The 23235-nt window shown below is 35.6% G+C and overlaps 1 protein-coding gene and 1 long non-coding RNA gene across 2 annotated transcripts; one reads left to right on the plus strand and one right to left on the minus strand.

Moving 5' to 3' along the window:
* The first annotated feature begins 8147 nt into the window (after positions 1 to 8147).
* On the plus strand, positions 8148 to 13698 carry LOC115956006 (heat shock cognate 70 kDa protein-like). The gene is made up of 2 exons (XM_031074450.1): positions 8148 to 8413; positions 11718 to 13698. Exons 1-2 carry the CDS (start codon positions 8200 to 8202, stop codon positions 13364 to 13366), a joined length of 1863 nt encoding a protein of 620 aa, XP_030930310.1. The 5' UTR covers positions 8148 to 8199; the 3' UTR covers positions 13367 to 13698.
* Positions 13699 to 19601: 5903 nt separating this feature from the next.
* On the minus strand, positions 19602 to 21678 carry LOC115956007. Its single transcript, XR_004084243.1, has 3 exons — positions 21553 to 21678; positions 19753 to 19992; positions 19602 to 19660 (listed from the first exon to the last, which is right to left on the minus strand). It is a non-coding gene; the product is annotated as an uncharacterized LOC115956007 (long non-coding RNA).
* Positions 21679 to 23235: the final 1557 nt, after the last annotated feature.

The following is a 23235-nucleotide window of genomic DNA, read 5'->3' on the forward strand; positions in this document are numbered from 1 at the left end:
GGGTTGGGTGAGGTTTGGACGTGGATGTTAAGGCCATAAACTTTGAACGGGCATGCTTTCTCCGAGTTAGGATTGACATTCCACTGGACAAACCTCTGATGCAGCGGGCTCCAGTTTTTAGTCCTAAGGGTGATAGGACATGGGTCGCCTTCAAGTATGAGCAGATAGTAGGACTGTGCTTCTCATGTGGATGATCCGGGCATGAGTTGAAGGGTTGTCCTTATTGACGATCGTCACAAAACCCAATGGATAGCAAGTATACTCTATACGGCAACTGGATGAAGGCTAGTGGTTGACGAAGCATGGAGGTACCACAAGTCCATGAACGTAACACACTGCAACAGCAGCACGAGGGTGGTGATGGCACACATAGTAGGGCTTCGTCTCCCTCTGAACATACTAAGTTGCTGACTAGGACTGAGACCACAAGCTGAGCATGTGCAGCGGAATCCTTGGAGGGGAATAATTGCATGAACCCAAATATAGGGGGTGGGGATCCTAGTGGGCCCAAGCCACAATTAATAGGCACTGATTTGTCATAGTTTAATGCTCCAGAGAGTAATGAAGAGGAAATAAACAATATCTGTGTGATCAAACCCATGACTTTAGACCAATGCCATTTTGGGATAGTTGACAAACACAAACTCATAGGTGGGGAGCATGTTATTGGTGATGATAGTGAGACATGCAAAGTAAACCATGTGAGCAAGAAAACTCACTCCCAACATGTGCAACCTAGGTGGAAGCGAATAGAACTTATATAGGAAAATGATGGGATGAACTGTAAGGATGGGATGTTTGATAAAGTGGGAGACAAGAGATTGCATGAAAGTGTTTCAGTGGAGCTTGAACTCAATGTTACTAAGGATGGAAAACATATCAAAACTGGGGTGGACCTTACTTATATGGAAGCATCAATGATGGAGGCTGCAATGTAGCCCTGCCGAGCACAATGATCATCATTAGCTGCAACTATCGGGGGATTGGGAACCAACGTGCAGTGGGTGTACTCACTAAGTTAGTGAGAAAAAAAGGATCCACCATTTTGTTTCTTATGGAGATAAAGCGGTCTATAGCAGAGATGCGAAAACTATGTTTTTACTTGAACTTCCAATCAGCGCTGGCTAGTCCAAGTGACAGATGTAGTGGAGGGTTGGGTATGTTTTGGAAGTTAACATGCAACCTGCACATTTAGACCTTCTCGCCAAACCATATTGATGCACATATATTACCTGATAGCCAACAACCATGAGGATTACTGGTTTCTATGGTAGATTGGAGGGACACCGTAAGCATGAGTTGTGGCAACTCCTTAGACACTTACATGCAAGATCCTCACTGCCATGGGTTTGCATTGGTGACTTTAATAAAGTACTTCACTCTTCAGAGAAGCATAGTGGTCTTCCTAAACAACTGTCACCAATGCTAGCATTCAAGGAGTCGCTTCTTCACTGTGAGTTGATGGACCTCAGATTCCATGGTTATCCATTTACTTGGCGGAATGGTCGACCAGGCACAGTATTTGTGGAGATACGTTTGGATAGAGTGTGTGCCAACACAGTTTGGCAGGCTTTGTTTCATACAACTAACATACTCTGATCATGATCTTATACTCATAAACACCCAATATTCTGTCCAGCAGGTTCGGCCATGGCGTAAGCAGCTTCACAGGTTTGAGGAAAGATGGGCGACTCATGAAGGGTGTAAGGAAAAAATCAAGGAAGCATGGTCCTAGCACATGCCTAATGGTAGCCTTATGTTTCGACTGTTTGAGGAGATTAAGTTTTGTCGAATGTAGCTAGTTGCTTGGAGCCGAGAGGTCTTTGGGAACACAGGACACCAGTTGGACGAAAAATAGAAGGTACTAGAGGAGTTGATCAATACAGGCTATGGCAACAACCTGGACCAGATCAACCAAGTGCGAGATGATATTAATGACTTGTTACACCATGAGAAGGTGTTTTGGAGGCAAAGATCAAGAGCCATATGGCTCCCAGCAGGGGATAAAAATACCAAGTTTTTCCACAAATGAGCAAGCCAAAGAAGACGAAAAAAATCATATTGAGGGCTCAATGGATGAAAATGGGAGTTGAAGTTCAGATGAGTAGCAAATAGGTGGTATAGCAGAGAGGTACTTCTAGGGGATTTTCTCCACATCACACCCGACCAATGTAGAGGAAGTTCTAACCTCGATAGATAGTGTAGTAACAGAGGAAATGAACTAGAAGTTGAGTATAACCTTTATGGGAGATGAGGTGAGGAACGCATGCTTTGCGATGCATCCGTCAAAATCACCAGGCCTGGATGGTATGTCACCATTTTTCATTCAGAAATATTGGCACATAGTGGGTGGGAATGTCACCGAAGCATTGCTCTCAGTCCTAAACTCAAGCCACATCCTTAACAAGATGAATTTCACCCACATCCTACTCATCCCAAAGCTTAAGGATCCGCAACATATGGCAGACTATCACCCTATCAGTTTGAGCAATGTGGTGAGCCGTATAGTCTTAAAAGTTTTGGCTAATCGTGTAAAAACTATCCTCCCGAATATCATCTTTGATACACAAAGCGAATTTGTTCTAGATAGACTCATCTCCAATAATACGACGGTTGCATAGATGTTGCATCCGTTGAGAAACAGAATGTTAGGACATATGTGTTTCACATGTTAAGAACATATGTCATGATTTTATGTAATTGGCTTATCCTTTGACAAAACGCACTTTACTTGTATTTGGGTAGATTTAGGATGTCTTTAAATACTTCAAGAAACCTTGTTTCAAGATCAAGTATTGAAGTCTTCAAGTCTGTTCAAGAAAACAAGTTCAAAGTGCAAAATCATTAAAGCTCGACAGCTGCATCTATCGAGCTTAAGGAAGCTGTTCTACATTCGGTGTGCTCGACACCTTATCGACAGCTACTCGACACCTGCTATCTGTCGAGGTTTAAGATTTTTAGAATTTCAATCTGATTTTCTTGGGATCCGTGAATGTGTCTTTGGGCTTTCTTTTCTCCTAACCCTAGACATATAAAAGGATCAATTTAAGGGCCGTCAAAGTGTTCACAAGTTGCACAACCTTTGAGCAAACTCTGTTCAAGCAAATTGTGACCGGAGACGAAGTTCTTGCCCTAGTTCATCTCTTTCTCTTGAAGAAGTTGCTGTGTATGTGCACCGTAGGGTTTTGTGACCAAGCATCTTCTTGAACTTCATCGTGTGGATGAACTAAAGAACTTTGCAACCAACAACCTTCTTAGTTGGTGATTGAAGTCGCGTATTGGGATTCTCGCAATTAGTTAGTCATGTACTGGGAGTCGTGCATCTGAAAGAGGAACTGTCACTACAGAACAAGTCCAATTTAAAAGGTAAGGGTTCAACTGTAGGTTGGTAAGGTACTTGGATTCCTTTACTTGTAACCGCTTGTTGTGATAATAGTAGAGTTTCGGGAGTGGTGACCAGAAAATCACCCGATGGGATTTTTGCCGTTAGGTTTTCCCCATTCGTAAACAAATCACCGTGTTATTTATTTTCCGTTGCATATTTAGTTTATTGGTGATTTGTTTGTGCTTCCATGCGTTTGCATGATAAATTGATTAATTAATAACTTGACTAATTAATTAATTAAATTTCATCACAAGGGGTCATTCAGTTTGTGGCCCATCATAGAAGACAAGGCAAAATAGGTCACATGGCTGTGAAGCTTGACATTAGTAAAACTTATGACTGAGTGGAATGGGAATTCCTACATAAGATAATGCTAAAACTAGGTTTCACAAAGAGGTGGGTAAACTTGGTTATGTGGTGTGTTTCGACAGCAAACTATATTGTGCTTATTAACAGAGAGCCACGAGGCTTCATCTCTCCAACCCCCGACATAAAATAGGGTGACCCTTTATCGCCATACTTGTTCTTATTTTGTGTTAAAGGCCTATCTGCCTTGATCTGGAAAGCGATAGAGTGACAACAGCTTCATAGGGTGCTGTTTTGCCTTGGGGGGGTCAGTATCTCCCACTTGCTCTTCGCTGACAACAGCCTATTGTTTTGTCTAGCTTTCCACTTGAAATGTAGTAACCTTCTCCATGTGCTAAGTACATATGAAAGAGCCTCGGGCCAGGTTATTAAACGGCAGAAAACGACCTTATTTTTCAGCCCAAATATGGCCTGGATGGTAAGGGACAATATTCGCAGGTTGCTAAATGCCCAAATAGTAATGGAGTTTGAGAAATACTTAGGACTGCCAATGGTGGGAGGAAAAAATAAGGCCAACACGTTTAAGGACCTTCGGGAAAGAATAGCAAAACGAGTCATGGGTTGGAAAGAAAAGCTTATTATGAAAGCAAGGAGAGAGGTTTTGATCAAAACGGTGGCACAAGCAATACCAACATACTCAATGAGCTTGTTCAAGCTTCCAAAAGGCCTATGCAACGATATTAACTTTATCATTGCTAAGTATTGGTGGGGACAGACAAGCAATGAGAGAAAGATACACTGGATAAAGTGGAAATGGTTGTGTGAGCCTATGAAAAAGGGTGGAATGGGCTTTCAGAATATTAATTCCTTCAACTTGGCTATGCTAACGAAATAGGCATGGAGGTTACTCAACCAATAGAATTCCCTATTCTTCAGAGTGTATAAGGCTAGAAACTTGCCCACGTGCTCTTTTCTGGAAGCCAAACTAAGGAGCAATCCATCGTATGTGCGGATGAGCATATTACAAGCTAGAGATGTCATACTAGCCGGGTTGAAGTGGAAGGTGGGAAGTGGTAACTCAGTGGATATTGCATGTCACGTGTGGTTGCCTTGACCGCCATGTTTCCGGCGACATGGGCCAGGACAGACGAAGGTGAGGGAGTTGGTGGATGTAGCTACAAGTCAGTGGGACAAAGCAAAGCTAGCATATTGGTTTGAAAGACATATGTGTGATGACATTCTACGAATACCTTTAAATAACTTGCATGGCAATGATGTACTCGTTTGGAAGGAGAATAAGGCCTAGAGATTTACGGTCAAAATAACGTATGGTGTGGCACAGAGACTGCTCATCTAGGAAGCACTGACACAGCTGGAAGGATGCCACACCGAAGTTTGATGAGGCCCGACGCGACTACCCGCTCGTCGGTGCTGCGTCTAAGTGTAGGTTTTTTTTTTTTTTTTTTTTTTTTTTTTTTAATGGATTTGCACTGACTTGGCTTCAATTCGCGTAGACTCGGCTTTGATTTATGTATACTTGGCTTCGATTTGCACCGAACCGAGCAGATTTGGCCAGAATTGGGTTGTATCAGCTAAATCAAATCGTATCGGTCGGTGGCCGAAATTGATTGAAACGGCCGAAATCGACCTTGATTCATGCTGGAATAGCCAAAATCGGCCTTGAATCATGCTGGAATAGCCGAAACCGGCTTTGAATGAGACTCAAACATCCCAAAACTATCCTTCCTCAATTTTATTCCGAATATTTGTTGCTTCTTTTGTGTTTTCTTTGTTGTTTTATGTTTCTTGCCTTTGAAAATATATTTGAAATGAAAAGGATAACATATAGAAAATATATAGAAAATGATGTTGTTTGCATGCTTTCCCAGCAGTGAAATATATTTGTTATCATTTGTTGTTTGCATGCTTTCCCAAAATAAAAATATATTTTTGCCTTTGAAATATATAGAAAATATAAATAAAAATATTTTTAATAACTTTTTAATTGCCGCACTCCACCACACCCGCACCCTATTTTTTCAAAAATTGCCGAGTCCCGCATCCGCACCCGAATCCGAAAACACACCCGTGCTTCATAGCTGCATATCCCTCCAGGTGTAGTGGCGGCGCCACATTCAGTCCAGGGTGTTGCTCTTGAAAAAAAAAAATTATATATAATAATTAAATTTTTTTTTATTTTTTTACCCTTAAAAAAAAAATTAGGAACACCTTTAAGCAAAATTAGGAACACCCTCAAATATATATATATAAATATTTGTTCTACTTTCAAACAAAAAAAAATCCCAAAAAAAAATTTTGAGCTAAGATCTGAAGAAAAAAAAAATTGTAACAGAGCAAGCCAACTAGGGAAAAAAAGCCCAACATCAAAATGAATAGATTACATATAGTAGCAAACCCACAGATTCCAAAAAAAAAAAAAAAAAAAAAAAAAAAAAAAAAAAAAAAAAAACCCAACAACAAACAAACAAGCAAACCAAACGCCAATATACACGTCTGATTCATCAAGTAAAGCAAAAACTGAAATAAAAAACCTCATCAACCATGAATGACAACAACCAACGGACGGCGCGAGCTCCAGAGCACATCGATCATCAGTGATCGAGCCTTAAACTCGAGTTCCAGAGCATATTGGGCATCCGAGATCAGAGATCGGTCCGATCAAATCGGAGATTAGTCACGCCTCAACATGATGCCCAACGGCACCACCCCTCTGCTCAGCCTCAAGCCTCCCTGCTCCCTCAACCTCAAGGTATTTCATCTTTTTCTCTCTTTAGTCTCTTACATATACAGGTTAATGGGTATGAGTTTCTCTCTTAGACTCTCTATCTCTCTCTCTCTCTTTATCTGAAGATTGAAGGCAATTGAGAGTCTCTCTCTCTCTTTGAGACTTTATCTGATTACTTAGCTTTACTTTATCACTTTATTAATATTTGCCCCTGTTTTTGGGTTTATCCATTGGTGTTGGTGTTGGTGATGGTGAGATACAATTAATTGTTTTTTAGTGTATTGTGATTTGTGATTGTGAATTTATCTGATTGGCTCTTGTGATTGGGGGCCATGGGGCTTGTCTATTGAGTGGGGGGTAGATGGGGCATGGGGCTGGGGTGGGATATTTGAATTGGGAGGAAGTAAATGCATAGGGTGTGTGCTAGTGCAACTAATAAACAATAATTTAATTAACCAATAATTAATTGGGGGAAGCAACTAATAAACAATAATTAATAATTTAATTAATCAATATATTATAAAAGACAAACAAATTAAATTATGTTAGGCTAAACAACAATTAATAATTTTATAATTAATAAGACAACAATATAACAAATTATAGTTTATAAAAGACAAACAAATTAATGAAACAACAAAACAATAATAATTAATAATTTTATTAATGTTTCAAATGAACTTATAGTGTATTATTTATTCTTTTACTAGAATTATGTATTTGCATGTTTTTTATTATTGTTGTCTCAATATATAAATTTATCTTTTTATTAGATTGTGTAATTTATCTTTTTAAAAGAACACTCTGAGAAAAATTTCTGGAATAACTACTGTCCAGGTGGGGACCACTCTATGGCTGGCACGAATGGATGGGTTTGGAAATCGGTGTGGGCGCTCAACACTCCTCCTAAGGTAAAAAATTTCCTATGGAGGGCTTGTTCTAATATCTTCCCAACCTGCGACAACTTACACAGAAAAAAGTTGCAAATAGAGCCTCTCTGTATGGTGTGCCACCAACATAGAGAAACGGTATGCCATGCTCTTTGGGAATGCCCCTTGGCTCGTAATGTGTGGGGGACTGGTCAGTGGTAAGATTCAGAAAAGCAAGGCCTATGCAACAGATTTTTTCCTTTTGACGCGAAGCATGTTAGAGAGGCTACCAAAAGACGAGATGGAGCGACGGATGACAGCTGCATTGGCAATATGAAGGGCACATAACAAGTTTTGTTTTGAGGAATTCTAGCCTAGACCTGAAACCATCATTCGCGAGGCAATGTCCATTTTGCATGAATACCAAAAGTTAGTGGCAAACCAACGTACACATTTGTTGTTTGAAGGGATGGGTGTAATAATGTTTCTTGTTTTTTTTCTTTGTCCCGGGTGTCAGGCTAGAATGTATAGCCCTGAAGCACTTCATTACCCTTACACCTTTGTACATTTATCTCATTATTTTAATACAAATTTTACCTTTTCAGTCCAAAAAATCAAGTTGAAAGAACGAAACTTCGAGGTTAAGGGATATAGCTTGTCAAGAAAAAAAGAAAAAGGGCTAAGGAAATTGTACCGTCTTTAACTTTTCATGGTCAAAAGTGTGTCATGCAGACTGCTTTCTTCTATTTCGTTTTGCTTTTTTCTAAAAGCACCCGCCCATGTTTTAAGTATTTAGGGCCTTCAACCTTTCAGTTCTAAAGTACGTCATTGTCTACTTTCATCTACTTTAGTTTCGATTAACAAAAGTCTTTGGGCTTCTGTTCCCGGCGACAATGTCCGACCATGGAGAGGGTCCGGCGATAGGGATCGATCTAGGAACGACGTACTCGTGCGTGGCAGTGTGGCAAAATGAAAGAGTAGAGATAATAGTTAATGATCAGGGTAACAGGACCACTCCCTCCTATGTTGCTTTCACTCCGATAGAGCGCTTGGTAGGTGATGCCGCCAAGATCCAGGTCGCCAGGAACCCCACCGACTCCATCTTCGGTAATCTTCAAAGGTTTTTTTTTTTTTTTTTTTTTTTTTTTTTTTAATTATTATTATTATTTTTTTTAAGCACTTTGTGTTATGCTCCCCCATTAATAATAATAAGGTTATTCGTGAAAATAACTTTGATCACATATATTGTTAGCTCATCGCATGAAAATAATAATTCCACATATAACATTAAAAAAAATTCCACATAAAAATTCAAAAGTTATATGTGAAATTATTATTTAGATAAAGTTATATGTGGACCCAATCACAATTTAGATAAAGTTATATTTGGAATTTTGATCCCTTAGAATAAATTGAGAAAATAAATCAATCTAAAAGTTTTAAGAGTATAATTGTATATATATATATATATATATATATTTTATTCTTGTTAGTAAGAAATTTATATATCAGAGATCAAAATTAAAAAAATAAGAGATTTATCTAAATATACATAATTCAGAATGTGAACAGTACAAAATGAAAACTGAAAACTGAACAGTACAAATTTAGTAAGAGATTTAGGGCCCATTTGATACGTTTGTTTAAACAACAGTTTTCAATTTTTTTAGAAATACATGTGGGTGAAAAAGTGTGTAAAAATACGTGTAATGTTGTTTAAAAATTGAAAACATGTATTTAAAATGGTATACCAAATAGGACCTTATATTTTTGGATACCGTTTATTTTGTTGAAAACTGAAAACTTATTACTGAAAGTACTGTAGCAAAATAATTTATAAGCTAGCTAATTTTTTGGATTGAATGTATTGTAGCTTCAGCTAAATAGTAACGTAAACAGTACAAAATAATTTATATGCATTTTTCATTTTTTGTAGGGTTCATGAACAGTAACGTGGGACTCAGGTAATTTTTAGCCAAATGCACAAAACGCTATCCAAACACTCACCTAATTTGACTTGTTAGAATAAATTAAGAAAACAAATCAATCTAAAAGTTTTAAGAGTATAACTACAAATTTTTTTTTTTTTAAATTTTATTCTTCTAAGTGTTTAAAATTTGGGTTTATGTTTTATAACCAGAGTTCAAAACATTGAGAGAGAGAGAGAGAGAGAGAGAGAGAGAGAGAGAGAGAGAGAGAGAGAGAGAGAGAGAGAGAGAGAGAGAGAGAGAGAGAGAGAGAGAGAGGATGCTTCAGCCTTTAGGGATTTAGTTTAGTATAAGAGCATTAAGTTTTTAAAAAATATATAAATTTATGTAATTATGGTAATTGAATTTCCTTGAGAAAAGATAAAAAGAAATGTTAAATTACTACAAATTTTACTACAAAATGATAATAATTTGATATGGTAAGAATGTGATTAGTGTCACTTGAAAAAGTAATAAATAATTATATAAATTGATTTTTTTGTGATGGTGATATATCATCTTATAAGACTAATATAGTAAAATTTGCAATATACGTAAAATTACTCAACAAGAAAAGAGACATAAATAGTGAAATGAGTGAAAATAATGAAAAAGAAAAGAAACTAGAAAAATGGATGAAAACCTAAGACAAAATAAAAGCTACTTTAAAAGAATAGTAAAGTAGCTGAAAAAGTTAGGTTATGTTTGGTAACAATTTTTGTAATCTATTTTCAAAAACTTGTTTTTGGGAATAAAAAGATTTTTTTTTTTTTTTTGAGATCAAAAACATGTTTGGTTAGTTGAAATTAAAAAAAAAAAAAGTTTTTTGAAGAAAAAAAATAGAAAATACTATAGTATGTTGTTACTAGAATTTGAACTCTAATACTAACTCATTAAATGAAATAGATTTATTAAATTAAATCCGTGTTTTCATTGACTTTTGAAAAATAGAAACTGAAAATAGCTTTTTGCATGTTTTCAGTTTCCTTCACAAATTCAGATTTGAGAATAGTTTTTGTTTTCTGTTCATTTTGGGTTGGCAAACAAGTTTTTTAGTCTCAAAAATAGAAAATTGTTTTTCGAAATAGAAAATATGGGTAAAAACAGTTACCAAACATACCCTTATATTCTTTGATATGTGAAGGAAGATTTCCACCCCCCCCCCCCACTTTTTTTTTTATGTTGGTATCATTGGCTGTTTTTCAGGAGTGGGAGTTGTTTATTTTCTATTTCTAACCGTGTTAGGGAGGCAAACTACTTAAGTGCAGAAGCAATTGAATGAGTGGCAATTGGCCCCTCTCACCCCTGGCTCCACCTGGTCTCATTCTAATATATTAATTTATTTTTTTATAGTTAGAAATAATATCAAGCTATATTAGTTTAAATTAATTAAAATTCTCCATTTTTTTATAAGTAAACAAATGGTACAACAAATTTCGATTAAATTAGGTTTGATCTTTTTAAAAAATTATCTAATTAAATTTTATTTATTAGTACTTATTGAATTAATATGTATCATATATAAATAAACTTTCCCCTGGAGCATAGAGATAACTAGTACCCCAATACTAAACAAATTCTAATTTTAGGTTTAATAATTTCTAATTAAATTAGGAAAGATCCTTTCCACAAATTCTCTAATTTAACTTGTTATTTATTAATAGTATTTTTTTATTATTGAATATTAATAGTACTTATTAATTGAATGTCTCATATATAAATTCTATTTATCAAACTTTTCCATGCATTAATTGATCAGATTAGTGAATAATTTAAAGCAAAAATGGAACTTATTTTCCAGACGTTTCTAGTTATTCCTTTTACAAAATTAGTTTGCACTCAAATATTAGCCAAAAGATGCAGGGGTTATTCAACTTAATCATTGTAATATGTTTGGATGAGCTTATTATTATTTGCCTTTTATTTTATTTGAAATTAAATTACATAAAAATATATCTATACTTCTGTTTTTTAATAAAAATATAACTTTACTTTTTCTTCGAATGATAAATATATTACTATACTTTACCTAATTAAATAAGTTAAAAAAAAAAATTAAAAATTAAAAATTAAAAATTAAAAAAAACCCAGGAAAAAAAATGAACTTACCTGAATATCACAATGTTTTATAGCACTCATATTCACCATTTTATAGGCGACAATCTCATTCAAATTCTACCACACATGGTGTTAAAAACTAACAATTACGGACAGTTTTGGGTTTATTAATTGTAGTGAATATGAGCTTAATTAAAGTTCTCTGTTACAAATTTCAGACATATAGTAACGATTTATATTAAAAAATTTCTAGGTCATCAGCAAGTATGTTTTCTAATTATACTTAAATATATATATGGTCAAGAAATGAATAATTTATTTCTGCTCCTTATTCTTTATTGTTGTCAAATCATTTTTTAATTCCTTAAAATGGTATTGTCATGTAGATGCGAAGCGATTGATTGGTAGGAGATTCAGCGATCCTTTAGTTCAGGAAGATATCAAGCTTTGGCCTTTCAAGGTCATTTGTGGTCTTGATGACAAACCTATGATCGTTGTCAACTATAAGGGCGAAGAGAAGAAATTTTCTGCGGAGGAAATCTCATCCATGGTCCTTAGAATGATGCGTGAGATTGCCGAAGCCTACCTGGGCACAACTGTGAAGAATGCGGTTGTTACTGTCCCCGCCTACTTCAATGACTCCCAGCGTAAGGCTACAAAGGATGCTGGAGGCATTGCTGGCCTGAATGTCCTGCGTATAATCAATGAACCAACTGCTGCAGCCATTGCTTATGGTCTAGACAAGATTGCAGATAGTAATGGCAAGAGAAATGTGTTGATTTTTGATTTGGGTGGTGGTACTGCAGATGTCTCACTACTTACCATTGAAAAGGGTGTCTTCCAAGTGAAGGCCGTTGCTGGAGACACTCACCTTGGAGGTGAGGACTTTGATAACCGAGTAGTAAAGCACTTTGTTGAGATATTTAAGAGGCAACACAAGGTGGACATTAGTGGGAATTCCCGAGCTCTTAGGAGGTTGAGAACTGCTTGTGAGAAGGCAAAGAGGATTCTTTCTTCTGCAATTGATACTACCGTTGAAGTCGATGCTTTGTGTAATGGTATTGATTTCTTTTCAACTATTACCCGTGCCAAATTTGCAGAACTCAATATGGATTTATTCATGAAGTGCATCGCTATTGTGGAGAAGTGCTTGACTGATGCTAATATGGATAAGAGCTGCGTCCATGCTGTTGTTCTTTCGGGTGGTTCTTCCCGAATTCCAAAGGTGCAGCAGTTGTTGCAAGACTTCTTCGATGGGAAGGAGCTTTGCAAGAGTCTTCATCCGGATGAGGCTGTTGCTTATGGAGCAGCTGTTCAAGCTGCGATCTTGACCAATATGAGAAATGAGAAACTGCAAGACATCGTGCTCTTAGATGTCACCCCTCTTTCCCTTGGTGTAAAAGCTAATGGAATGGATATGAATATTATGATTCCAAGGAATACCGCCATTCCTACTGAGAAGAAGAGGTACTACACCACTAGCGCTGACAACCAAACTTCTGTATTGATCTCTGTTTACGAGGGTGAAAGAGCAAGAACTTGTGATAACAACTTGTTGGGACGATTTAAGCTTCCTAATATTCCTCCAGCACCCAAGGGTGTTGTTAAAATAAACGTTTGTTTTAATATTGACACTAATGGTATCTTGAATGTTTCTGCTAAGGAGATGACCACTGGTGTAATGAGGAATATCACCATCACTAATGATGAGTCAAGACTGTCCAGCGAAGAGATTAACAGGATGGTCCAGGATGCAGAGATATACAAGGCCGAAGATGATGAACACAGGAAGAAGGTCAAGGCTAAGGAAGCTTTGGAGAACTATACCTACAACATGAGGAATACTATCAATGATGAGAAGATTGGTGCCAAGCTTTCCCGTAGAGGTAAGAAAAAAATTAAAGATGCTATTCAACAGGTGATTGAGTGGTTAGATGGCCTCCAGCTCGTGGAATCAGAAGAGTATGCGGACAAGCTGGAAACGCTCAAGAGCATCTGCAATCCCATCATGGAGAGAATTTATAGATTAAATTGAGCAGAATCTCTCAACGGTGCAGCATATGTAAGGGTGCAAACCATGTTACTAGTGTGACTATTTCGACTTTGTTTGTCCAAACCTTTAACTCAATTATTTTCTTGCTAGTTATTAGTAATTTGTCCTTGGTTTGAAATTTATTACTTAATTTATGGTTTGTCATTTTTATGTCCACTGATAAGGTTGAGCCTCAACCTGTCTAGCTTGGATGTGGATTTATCCTCGTAAAAGCCACAGTTTGTTTGGATTTTAGAGTCTTAGATTAGATTAAGAAGCCATGTGAATTGATAAAGGGTTAGCTCTGACTCTGTTCATGGAGAGGATAAATTGCCCCTGTTACGTAGCCTTTGTGAAATGTATCATGGCCCTGAATTTACATTGAGAAAAAAAAAAAAAAAAATCTGATTTAAAGATATGGAAATTTTGGCAAATTCCTTAAGACAAATTCTTTGAGACAAATTAAGGGCGGTAGTTCAATGTAAGTTAGTTAGGGTTTAAATAGTGTAAAAGTCTTTTACAATTATTTTGTTGTTGTTGTTGAAGAAATTGAAGACAAGCAAGCTCCCTCAAGTAAGTTCTAGATTGCTTGACTGCTCAAACGATCATTATTCAAGAAACAGAAATTTCATATTGTTGGGGATATTACACAAAGTAATGATGGAAGAACAATGTCAACACAAAAGACAAACATAAATAGATAATTTGGAGGCACATTATCATTTGCCTTAGAAAATATTTGCCCCCATATTATTATTGCTAAAGAGTTATCACAAACTTGTCTTCAGGATACATCCAAGTTGTTGGGTTCTACAAATAGCAATTCTAGAAAATGACCAAAGGATTTCTTGTATTTCTTTGTAACTTACTATTTTGTGTTTCTTTTTAAGTGAACATAAACCTCTGTTTATACCCATAGCGATATATTTCACCAAAAGACACATATGGAGAGTTAAAATGTTTCATAAAACTGTTCACAATGCATAAAACATTTTCAAACATTCAAAACAGTTATCGAAAATTCTGCAGAAAATTTAGTTTTACGAGTCTCGATCGATTGAGCATTCCTTTCGATCAATCGAACAAGAATCGAGCATCAATCAAACCAGGCCGAGACTGTAGAGCAATTTTATTCATCAATTTGATTGATTGAGGAAAGACTTCGACCTATCGAAAATACTGAATTTTGAATTTCACTTAGAAAATTCCAGAACATGAATTTTCACTTTATAAACTTTATGAAACAATATTCTCATAACTCAAATATCATTATTACAACCTATTCATATATATACCTAACAAAAGTGAATATCCAACCAAACGTGGATTTGTTATCACTCACAGTAGTAATCCAACTAGCATCTAAATAACCTTCCAACATAACTGGAATTTCGGAATAAAAGAGTCCCAAACTAATGGTTTTTTTTAAAAAAAATAACCAAGAACTCTACCAATTGCTTTCCAGTTGTTAGGGTACATTTTTTTTACGCCTGATTTTATTTAAGCACTACCTATTTATTTTCAAACACCACTAATAAGTCATTGGACTTTCACAAATAATTTTTGCCCTATTATTATATTAACCACATATATTTCATATTTTATTATCTAAATTGAGTCATGATATAAACTATCACAAAAAGTCCAAAAAACTCATATTTTTTCTAATTTTATTATCATTATTTAGTTTAGCCCAAAATCGGCCCTACAAGCCCAATACACACATCTCATTTTATTTAAAGTCCAAGAATACTTATGCTTGACAATATTTGAAAAGCCCATGATTCCAGTCCATGGCAAAACAATTTTATCAATGGAATTCAAATCCATAATCAAATCTCATGGTTTAAACCCACGGCAATTTTATCAATGGAATTCAAATCCATGATCAAAGCCCATGATTTAAACCCGTGGCAATTTATTTATCAAAAATCCAATTCTCACAGGCAATATAAAAAAAAGTCTAATTCTCATTGGCAACATTAAAAGCCAAGTTCTCACTGGCAATATTTAAACCTCAATTCTCATTGACAACATCAAAAACCCAATTCTAATTGGTAATATCAAAGCCCAATTCTCATTGACAATATTAAAAACCCAACTCACATTGACAATATCAAAATCCAATTTACGTTGACACTATTAAAAGCCCAAGCTAATTACTTGAAACTATTTTATCAAAAGCCCAAGGTTATTAATACTTGGCAAAATATAATATCATAAGTATTTTGCTTAAAAGCCCCATGATGAAAGATGTTTTTAAGTTCTTAAACATTACTATATATTATAAGCCCATGGAATCTATGACAATTATTTATTCTCAAAACCCATGGTAATTATCTTATAAAAGCCCATGGAAAGTTATGATTCTTTATCTTAAAATCATGACATTTATTTATTTCATAACATATTATAAAACCTTGGAATTTATATAATAAGAACCCATGGTCACTATTTATCTTATATCACAACATTCATAATGTTTATTTCCAAAACCCATGGTAATTATTTATCCTACAAGCCCAATATCATTATCTATAGAAAACCCATGAGAATATCACATTATTCCATTATAGTGGTTGTTATCATATTTTATTGGAAACCCATGGATATTGCCTTTACCAAAACCCTTGGTAAATATTATTCACAAGAAACATTGGAGGTTACTATTTAAAAGCCCCAAAGAAAATACCATTTACAAAATAATCCATGGCAAAAATTATGAGAAATTATTCAAATTTTTATTAAGACCCAAAAACCTATCACAAATATTTATTAAAGCTCATGAATACATTTCATTTTAACTAACACAAGCCCATGTGGAATAAAAATCCATGGCAATATATAGTAGTTTTGTCCATTAAGTAGGGCTCACAATGAGAAAGCAAAAGGATAGGCCCAAGTGGAGAGAACCACCAAGTCAAAGGCTCACCAAAGTACTCAGCCCTCCAAGCCCAACATGAAGTCTCAACCAAAACAGCTCATGTATACAAACTGACCAAGCTGGAGAACTCCATTTAGTTTTACCTTCCACTGGAGATCACCTCAAAAAGCAACCCCAAACCAAATTAGGAGTTGACCACTTGTCCCATCAGCCTCTCTGCAACTGCCATTTCTGATGTGAATAGCACTAAGGGGCTGGACTGACACCAAAAAGCTGAGATGCAATAAATGCCATTCTTCCTTCCTACATTTCAATTACTACTAGAGGAAGCCATGACCAACTCATCCAAACTTCAACAAACTAGTTTCTTTAGTACTAAAAATGTCTAAAACTAATTCATGAACCAAACCCATGAATTCCTAAAAGAGGAAATAGAGGGAAATGTGATTTGGAGGGCATAAAAAATCTCCAGTAGATCTCCCTAAAGTAGGCTAAAAGCTTGACACCTAGCTTGGGGTGATAGCTCCTACTCCTTAAACCTCAAATCTTAGTTGCAGCACCAAGATTCTACCATAATACCTGCCTTAATCCCATTGGCTGAAGCCAACCTTAGAAATCTTAGCATTTAATGCAAGATTACCCAAATATTCACCCATGTATGACTTTGCCCAAAGAAGTAAGGCAGCCCAAAAGAAAATCACACCATTTTTGAAATCCTAGGTTAGATACTTTGAATTTCAACTCCATCTGACATTACCCAAAGGAGACAAGCACTCAAAAAGAAGTTCATACCATTTTTGGCCAAATCTCATGATGGATATTCTGAAAATTCTCTTGCTAATCAGACCTAACGTTTTTCACTTTTGCTAATTGCTCCCTAAGCTTCTCTACTCGCCAAGGGGGATGAAATTGTCTCAAAGTCTCCATCAATCTTGCTAATTTCAACTCTTGATTCAGAAATAATTTCCTTTTTTAGTTCATAAATAACCATACCCATCAACTCACGAATATTGCTTCCCTTTTTTTAACAAAACTCACCACCATAAAGGTCTCATGATTAGTTAAAATCAGTCTCTCTCCACCATGGCAAAAAATAACCAAGTTCCTTTACCATTTTATTCCCACATCACCATATACTCCCCCCCCCCCCCCCCCTCCCCCGCCCCCCACTCATATAATAGTAGTTTCTATCATTTACCATACATCCTTCCACATATTCCAACATGGGCATAAGAATCTTGGTTAAATATTTGCTACACTAAGCTAGGGGTCTTTCTCTCCCTTCATTCCATCCTATTTTTTTCCTCTTTTACTTGTAATTATAAGCCTTTAATCCTTTTTTTATTGCTATTATAATGAAGTGATAGGCCAAAAACGAATCGACCCTTTGTGATAAATTAACCAATTAATTTAGCCAAGTGAATTAATTAAGTTAATTAACATGCAAACGCGTGGTAGCACAAACAAATCACCAATTAACCTAAATATGCAATGGAAAATAAAATAACACAATGATTTGTTTACAAATGGGGAAAACCAACACGGCAAAAACCCCCACCAAGTGATTTTAAGGTCACCACTACCGAAATTCCACTATTATCACAAGCGGTTACAAGTAAAAGAATCTCAATACCTTATACCAGCCTAGTTGAACATTTATCCCAATACCCAATTAGACTTGTTTTGTAGTGATAATTTCTTCTTTCGATGCACGGCTCCCAATACATGACTAACCAATTGCACGGATCCCAGTAGCGACTTCAAGCACCAACTTGAGAAGGTTGTTGGCTGTAAAGTTCTTCAGTTCATCCCAACAATAAAGATCAAGAAGATGCTTGGTCACAAAATCCTATGGTGCACAAACACAGCAACTTCTTCAAGAATGATGAACTAGGGCAAATTCTGTCTCCGGTCACAATTTGTTTGAACAAACTTTGCTCAACACTTATGTAACTTGTGAACTCTTTAACAGCCCTTAAAATAATCATTTTATATGTCTAGGGTTGTGAGAAAAGAAAGCCCAAACACATAAAACCGGATTGGAGTCAAAACAGAACTAGAATTCTGTTTTTCATAAAGCTCGACAGATACCTGTCTACCGAGATGCTGTTGAGCAACTATCGAACCACGGGGCTGGAACAGCTTCTTAAGCTCGATAGATAGCTAGCTGTCGAGCTTTAATGACAGACACTTCTTCAGCTTGTTTCTTGGACAGACTTACATGTCTTCAACACCTGATCTTGAAACACAGTTTCTTGAAGTATTAAACACATTCTAGATCTACACAAATACAAGTAAAGTGTGTTTTGTCAAAAGATTAGCCAATTACAAAAAATAGTAGCATATTTTCCTAAAAAGTGAATCACATATGTCCTAACATAAAGGTCATAATTTTTTGGATACTATAGGAGTTTTCCCTTATGTTGACTTAATAATAATGAGGAAAATATATGATTCTTATTATGTAAACACATTTATTAATTAATCAGAAGTTAACATTGGAGGTTTGTTATGTTCATTATTGGACCATTTTCTTCCTATGTACTTGTTATAAGAGGCCCACTTTTATATTAACTGACTATGGATGAAATGCATAATTTTTACTATGCAAATACATTTATTAATTTTCCAAATATCTACCACTAAATGTTTTTCTTATTTACTGCTGGACTATTATTTAAGCACTTATTGTGGAGGGTCATCTTTTGTGCTAACTTAACTTTGTAGGAGGTATTTTTGGGGCCTTATTATTATATTTGTTGGATGCAACCCGAACCTTGAGCAAAATGGGTCTTTCACACTTCACCGATAGCCTTTAGGCCATATTCCAAACCTAAAGTCGAATCTCGGTCTTGACTTCCCAAATATCATATTGGCAACAAATAAAAAATGCCCTCGACATTCTGGCAACTCCACTGGGGAGTCAACAGTAAATGAAGAATCACCATGCCTCCTAAGTTGCGAAACATCTAGCAATATGGAACTTAAAATATCAACCATCTAGTAGTACAAAGTTAGCATTCCACAATTGCACTTGATGCCAAATTTCAGAAGTAGCAGACTCCACTGCCTAGTTGCACCAGATGCTGATCTCTAGTAGTATCAGTTTGCACTACCCAGTCGTACTTGATGTTGAGCTCTAGTAGTAACAATCTGTACCTTGCCACACTTGATGTTGAATTCCAGCAGTAACAATCTACATCACAACTGCACCTAATGCTGAACTCCAGCAGTGACAGTCTACACCACAACTGCACCTGATGCTGAACTCCAGCAGTAACAACTTGCACCAGATGTTAATCTCCAATAGTAACAGTCTACACCACAGCTGCACCTGATGCTGAACTCCAGCAGTAACAACTTGCACCAGATGTTGATCTCCAATAGTAACAGTCTGCACTTCCTAGTTGTACCTGATGTTGAACATCAGCAGTAACAGTCAGCACTACCTTGTTGCACCTAATGCTGAACTCCAGCAGTAGCAGTTTGCACTATTTAGCCATACCTGATGTTGAACTCCAACAGTAACAGTCTGTACCATAGCCACACTTGATGCTGAATTCCAGCAGTAATAGTCCTAGCCATCAATGCCCTATAAAGGAAGCTCATAATCCGCACAAGCAACCATAATAATTTGCTTGTGTGATGCAAGGTGTCATGCTCCTTGGGAAAATTATTGATGCTTTAGACAAAACTAGCAGAAACTTCATTTGGGGCTCTTCGGTGGAGAAAAGGAAGCTGCACACTGTGAGTTGGGAAAAAATCACTAAGCCTAAAAAAGAAGGAGGCCTAGGAGTGACTGCGGCAAGGCCAAAAAATGTAGCATTGCTTGCTAAGCTTAACTGGCGTATGCATGTGGAAAAAGACCAAAATTGGGCCAAGGTGATGAGAAGTAAATACACAAACCCCAAGAGACCTTGCTCTCGTACCTGGTCTGCCATTAAAAAAGGGCAGGATGTCTTTAACAAAGGATCGAAATGGCTGGTGGGAGGAAACAGCAATTTAAAATTTTGGCATGACAAATGGCTATCGAAAGGGCCTCTCAGGAACATGATCATCGGACATCTTAATAGAGGTGAGGATCAATTGTAGGTGAAAGATATGATCCTAGATGGAATGTGGAATTTGCAATGAATCTCCTTTGATTTACCAAGTGTCGTGGGGAGGACAATTGGAGCTATACCAATACCAATTTCTCCATACACTATTGATTGTATCAGCTGGGCTTATTCACCCTCAGGAAACTTTGATGGCAAGAGTGCCTACAGAATTGCTAAAGAGGAAGGGGGAGAAGCTGGTTTCTTTGAAGGAAAATGGATATGGAAGGTGGATACATTACCAAAAATCCAGTGCTAAGACAAGATAAGCATCGTTAAATTTTCTAATATACCATAACATCCAAGATTTCCTTATCAAAGATTAAATAAAAGATGCTCATTTTTTTTTTTTCATATCAACAATTCATGCATTTCCCCAAATGCAATACCAAATATGATGCATTTTCATATATAATAATATATAGTAGAGTCACAACACAACACTTTTAAGAAAACATATATTCATATACAATTTTCCAAAATGTGCTTGATCCAAAAACAACATTTATGAAACATGGCTATTTTCCAAAAAATCTCATTAAAAAGCTACTTATCTCGCAACCGCAAAATCCTAATTCTCCAAGCTCCAAGGAGATTAGCTAGAACCTAAACAATATCAAGTAAACCTATCACAATGAGTATAGAGCTTGAAATTGCATCTAGTCACAATTTAGGAATTGCCAAATAATCACTTAATTAGGCAAGCCTAGCATCTAACCTCATCAATAATAATATATTCCACTTCCATAGTTTCTTAACAAAATGATTCACAAGGCAAAAACTCCAATTATAAATTTAACCCATTTAATATCATCTCCAACATTATGACTAGTTTCCATAAAATTTACACTACATCATTAAGAGACCCATGAAAGTAAAATCAATATATCCTCCAAGATAAGAAATTTGGAACCTCAACTAACTCCAAATAAACCCAATGGCAATAGAAAAATTAAATTCACCAACCATCACATGTTATAACTTAAAATCCCTAAATTTTTCCACCATATATAAACCTTAAGTAGTCATTAATAGCACAAAATATATACCCACTCATCAAATAATTCTACCAATACAAAACACATACATAAAACACATAAATATCACTTCCAATACTCATAAATCACATGAGTATCATTATTAAAGCTTAGATAAAAATAACCTCAAGAAAAAGTGTAAAACCCACCAAAAAGATTAGAAATTTTTACCTTAAATAAAATGATGAAGATGCTTTGGAGTTCCTAAATATTTTTCCGGTGATCTTGTTGGAAAAATAATGGTGAGATGGTGTGGTTTGGAGTGGAGGCCGGCGGGTGAGTGTGGAAGGGAGTGTGTGTGTGTGTTTAAGTAAAGAGAAAAGAAAGAAAAATGAAAGAAAGAAAAGAGGGAGCCGGCCAAAAGAGAGAAGATGGATAGTGTGAAAATGAGTGGCTGAGAATGATGAGTAGTAGGGTTAGGTGGGGCACGTGGGAACTAAAAAAAAAAAATCTAACCTTGACCCCCTTTTTTTTTTTTTGTGTTGACTGGGTTGTTACACTCATTCTAATATATTAATTTATTTTTAATAGTTAGTAATAATATCAAACTATATTAGTTTAAATTAATTAAGATTCACCATCGTTTTTGATAAGTAAACAAATGGTACAACAAATTTTGATTAAATTAGGTTTGATCTTTTTTTTTTAATAAATTATCTAATTAAATTTTATTTATTAGTACTTATTGAATTAATATGTATCATATTTAAATAAACTTTCGCCTGGAGCATAGAGATAACTAGGACCCTAATACTAAACAAATTCTAATTTTAGGTTTAATAATTTCTAATTAAATTAGGAAAAATCCTTATCACAAATTCTCTAATTTAACTTGTTATTTATCAAAAGTACTTTTTAAATTTATTTTTGAGAATGTAGGACTTATTAATTGAATGTCTCATATATAATTATCAAATTTTTTCTGTGCATTAGTTGATCAGATTAGTGAATGTAGTACTTATAATTGAATGTCTCATATATAATTATCAAACTTTTCTGTGCATTAGTTGATAAGATTAGTGAATAATTTAAAGTAAAAAATGGAACTTATTTTCCGGTCGTTTCTAGTTATTCTGTTAGGTTCTAAGACTTTAGGTTTAAATATATTATAACTTCATTATGTAATGTTGGCAAACCATGATCAAAACATTCAGTCCTGTTTTAGACTTGATCAAAGTATATTTGTATGTAAAGTTGAAATCGAGTAATTGCAAAAAATTACTATTGTTTTTCTGCAAGGCTCGATAGATCAAAAATTAGACTCGATCGATCGAAGCTCATGCAGATTGTTTTTCTACAAAATTTTTCAACTCAGCCCAAGCCCGTTTGACGTGTAGGGTTTTATGTTTTGCCTTAAGTATAAAAGGAAAAACCCTAGCCACATTTTGTGGTTGTTGTTTATGCTGTGTATGTGAATCTCTTGTAAGATCTAGATGTGTTCGCCTTCACATATACTTAGGGTTATCAAGAATCAAGATTATATCAAGAACTTGATGATCGGTTCGGTTGCTACATAAAGAGCTTAAAAATACATAAGTGGGAGTACTTGTGCTTACTGTAAATCCAAGAAAGAAGTAGTCTGTGGACTTGGAGCTATTATGTGATCGTGATAATAAGTTTTTTACTCGATGTAGCAATAGGATGTTAGTGGTCTAAGTCGCTATTGTATAAACTTCAATTCTTTCATAGTGGATCTGTTTTACCTTGAAGATAGTTAGGTTAAATCTTTCCGAGGTTTTTTACTAATTTGGTTTTCCTAAGTCATCATATCTTTGTGTTATTTATTTTCTGCTGCTTTACATAATATGATATATTTGTGTTAACCTAAATTTGAATAATTTGACTAAGTAATCA

The sequence above is a fragment of the Quercus lobata genome, chromosome 8 (genome assembly GCF_001633185.2).
Source record: "Quercus lobata isolate SW786 chromosome 8, ValleyOak3.0 Primary Assembly, whole genome shotgun sequence".
Classification (NCBI taxonomy): Eukaryota; Viridiplantae; Streptophyta; class Magnoliopsida; order Fagales; family Fagaceae; genus Quercus; species Quercus lobata.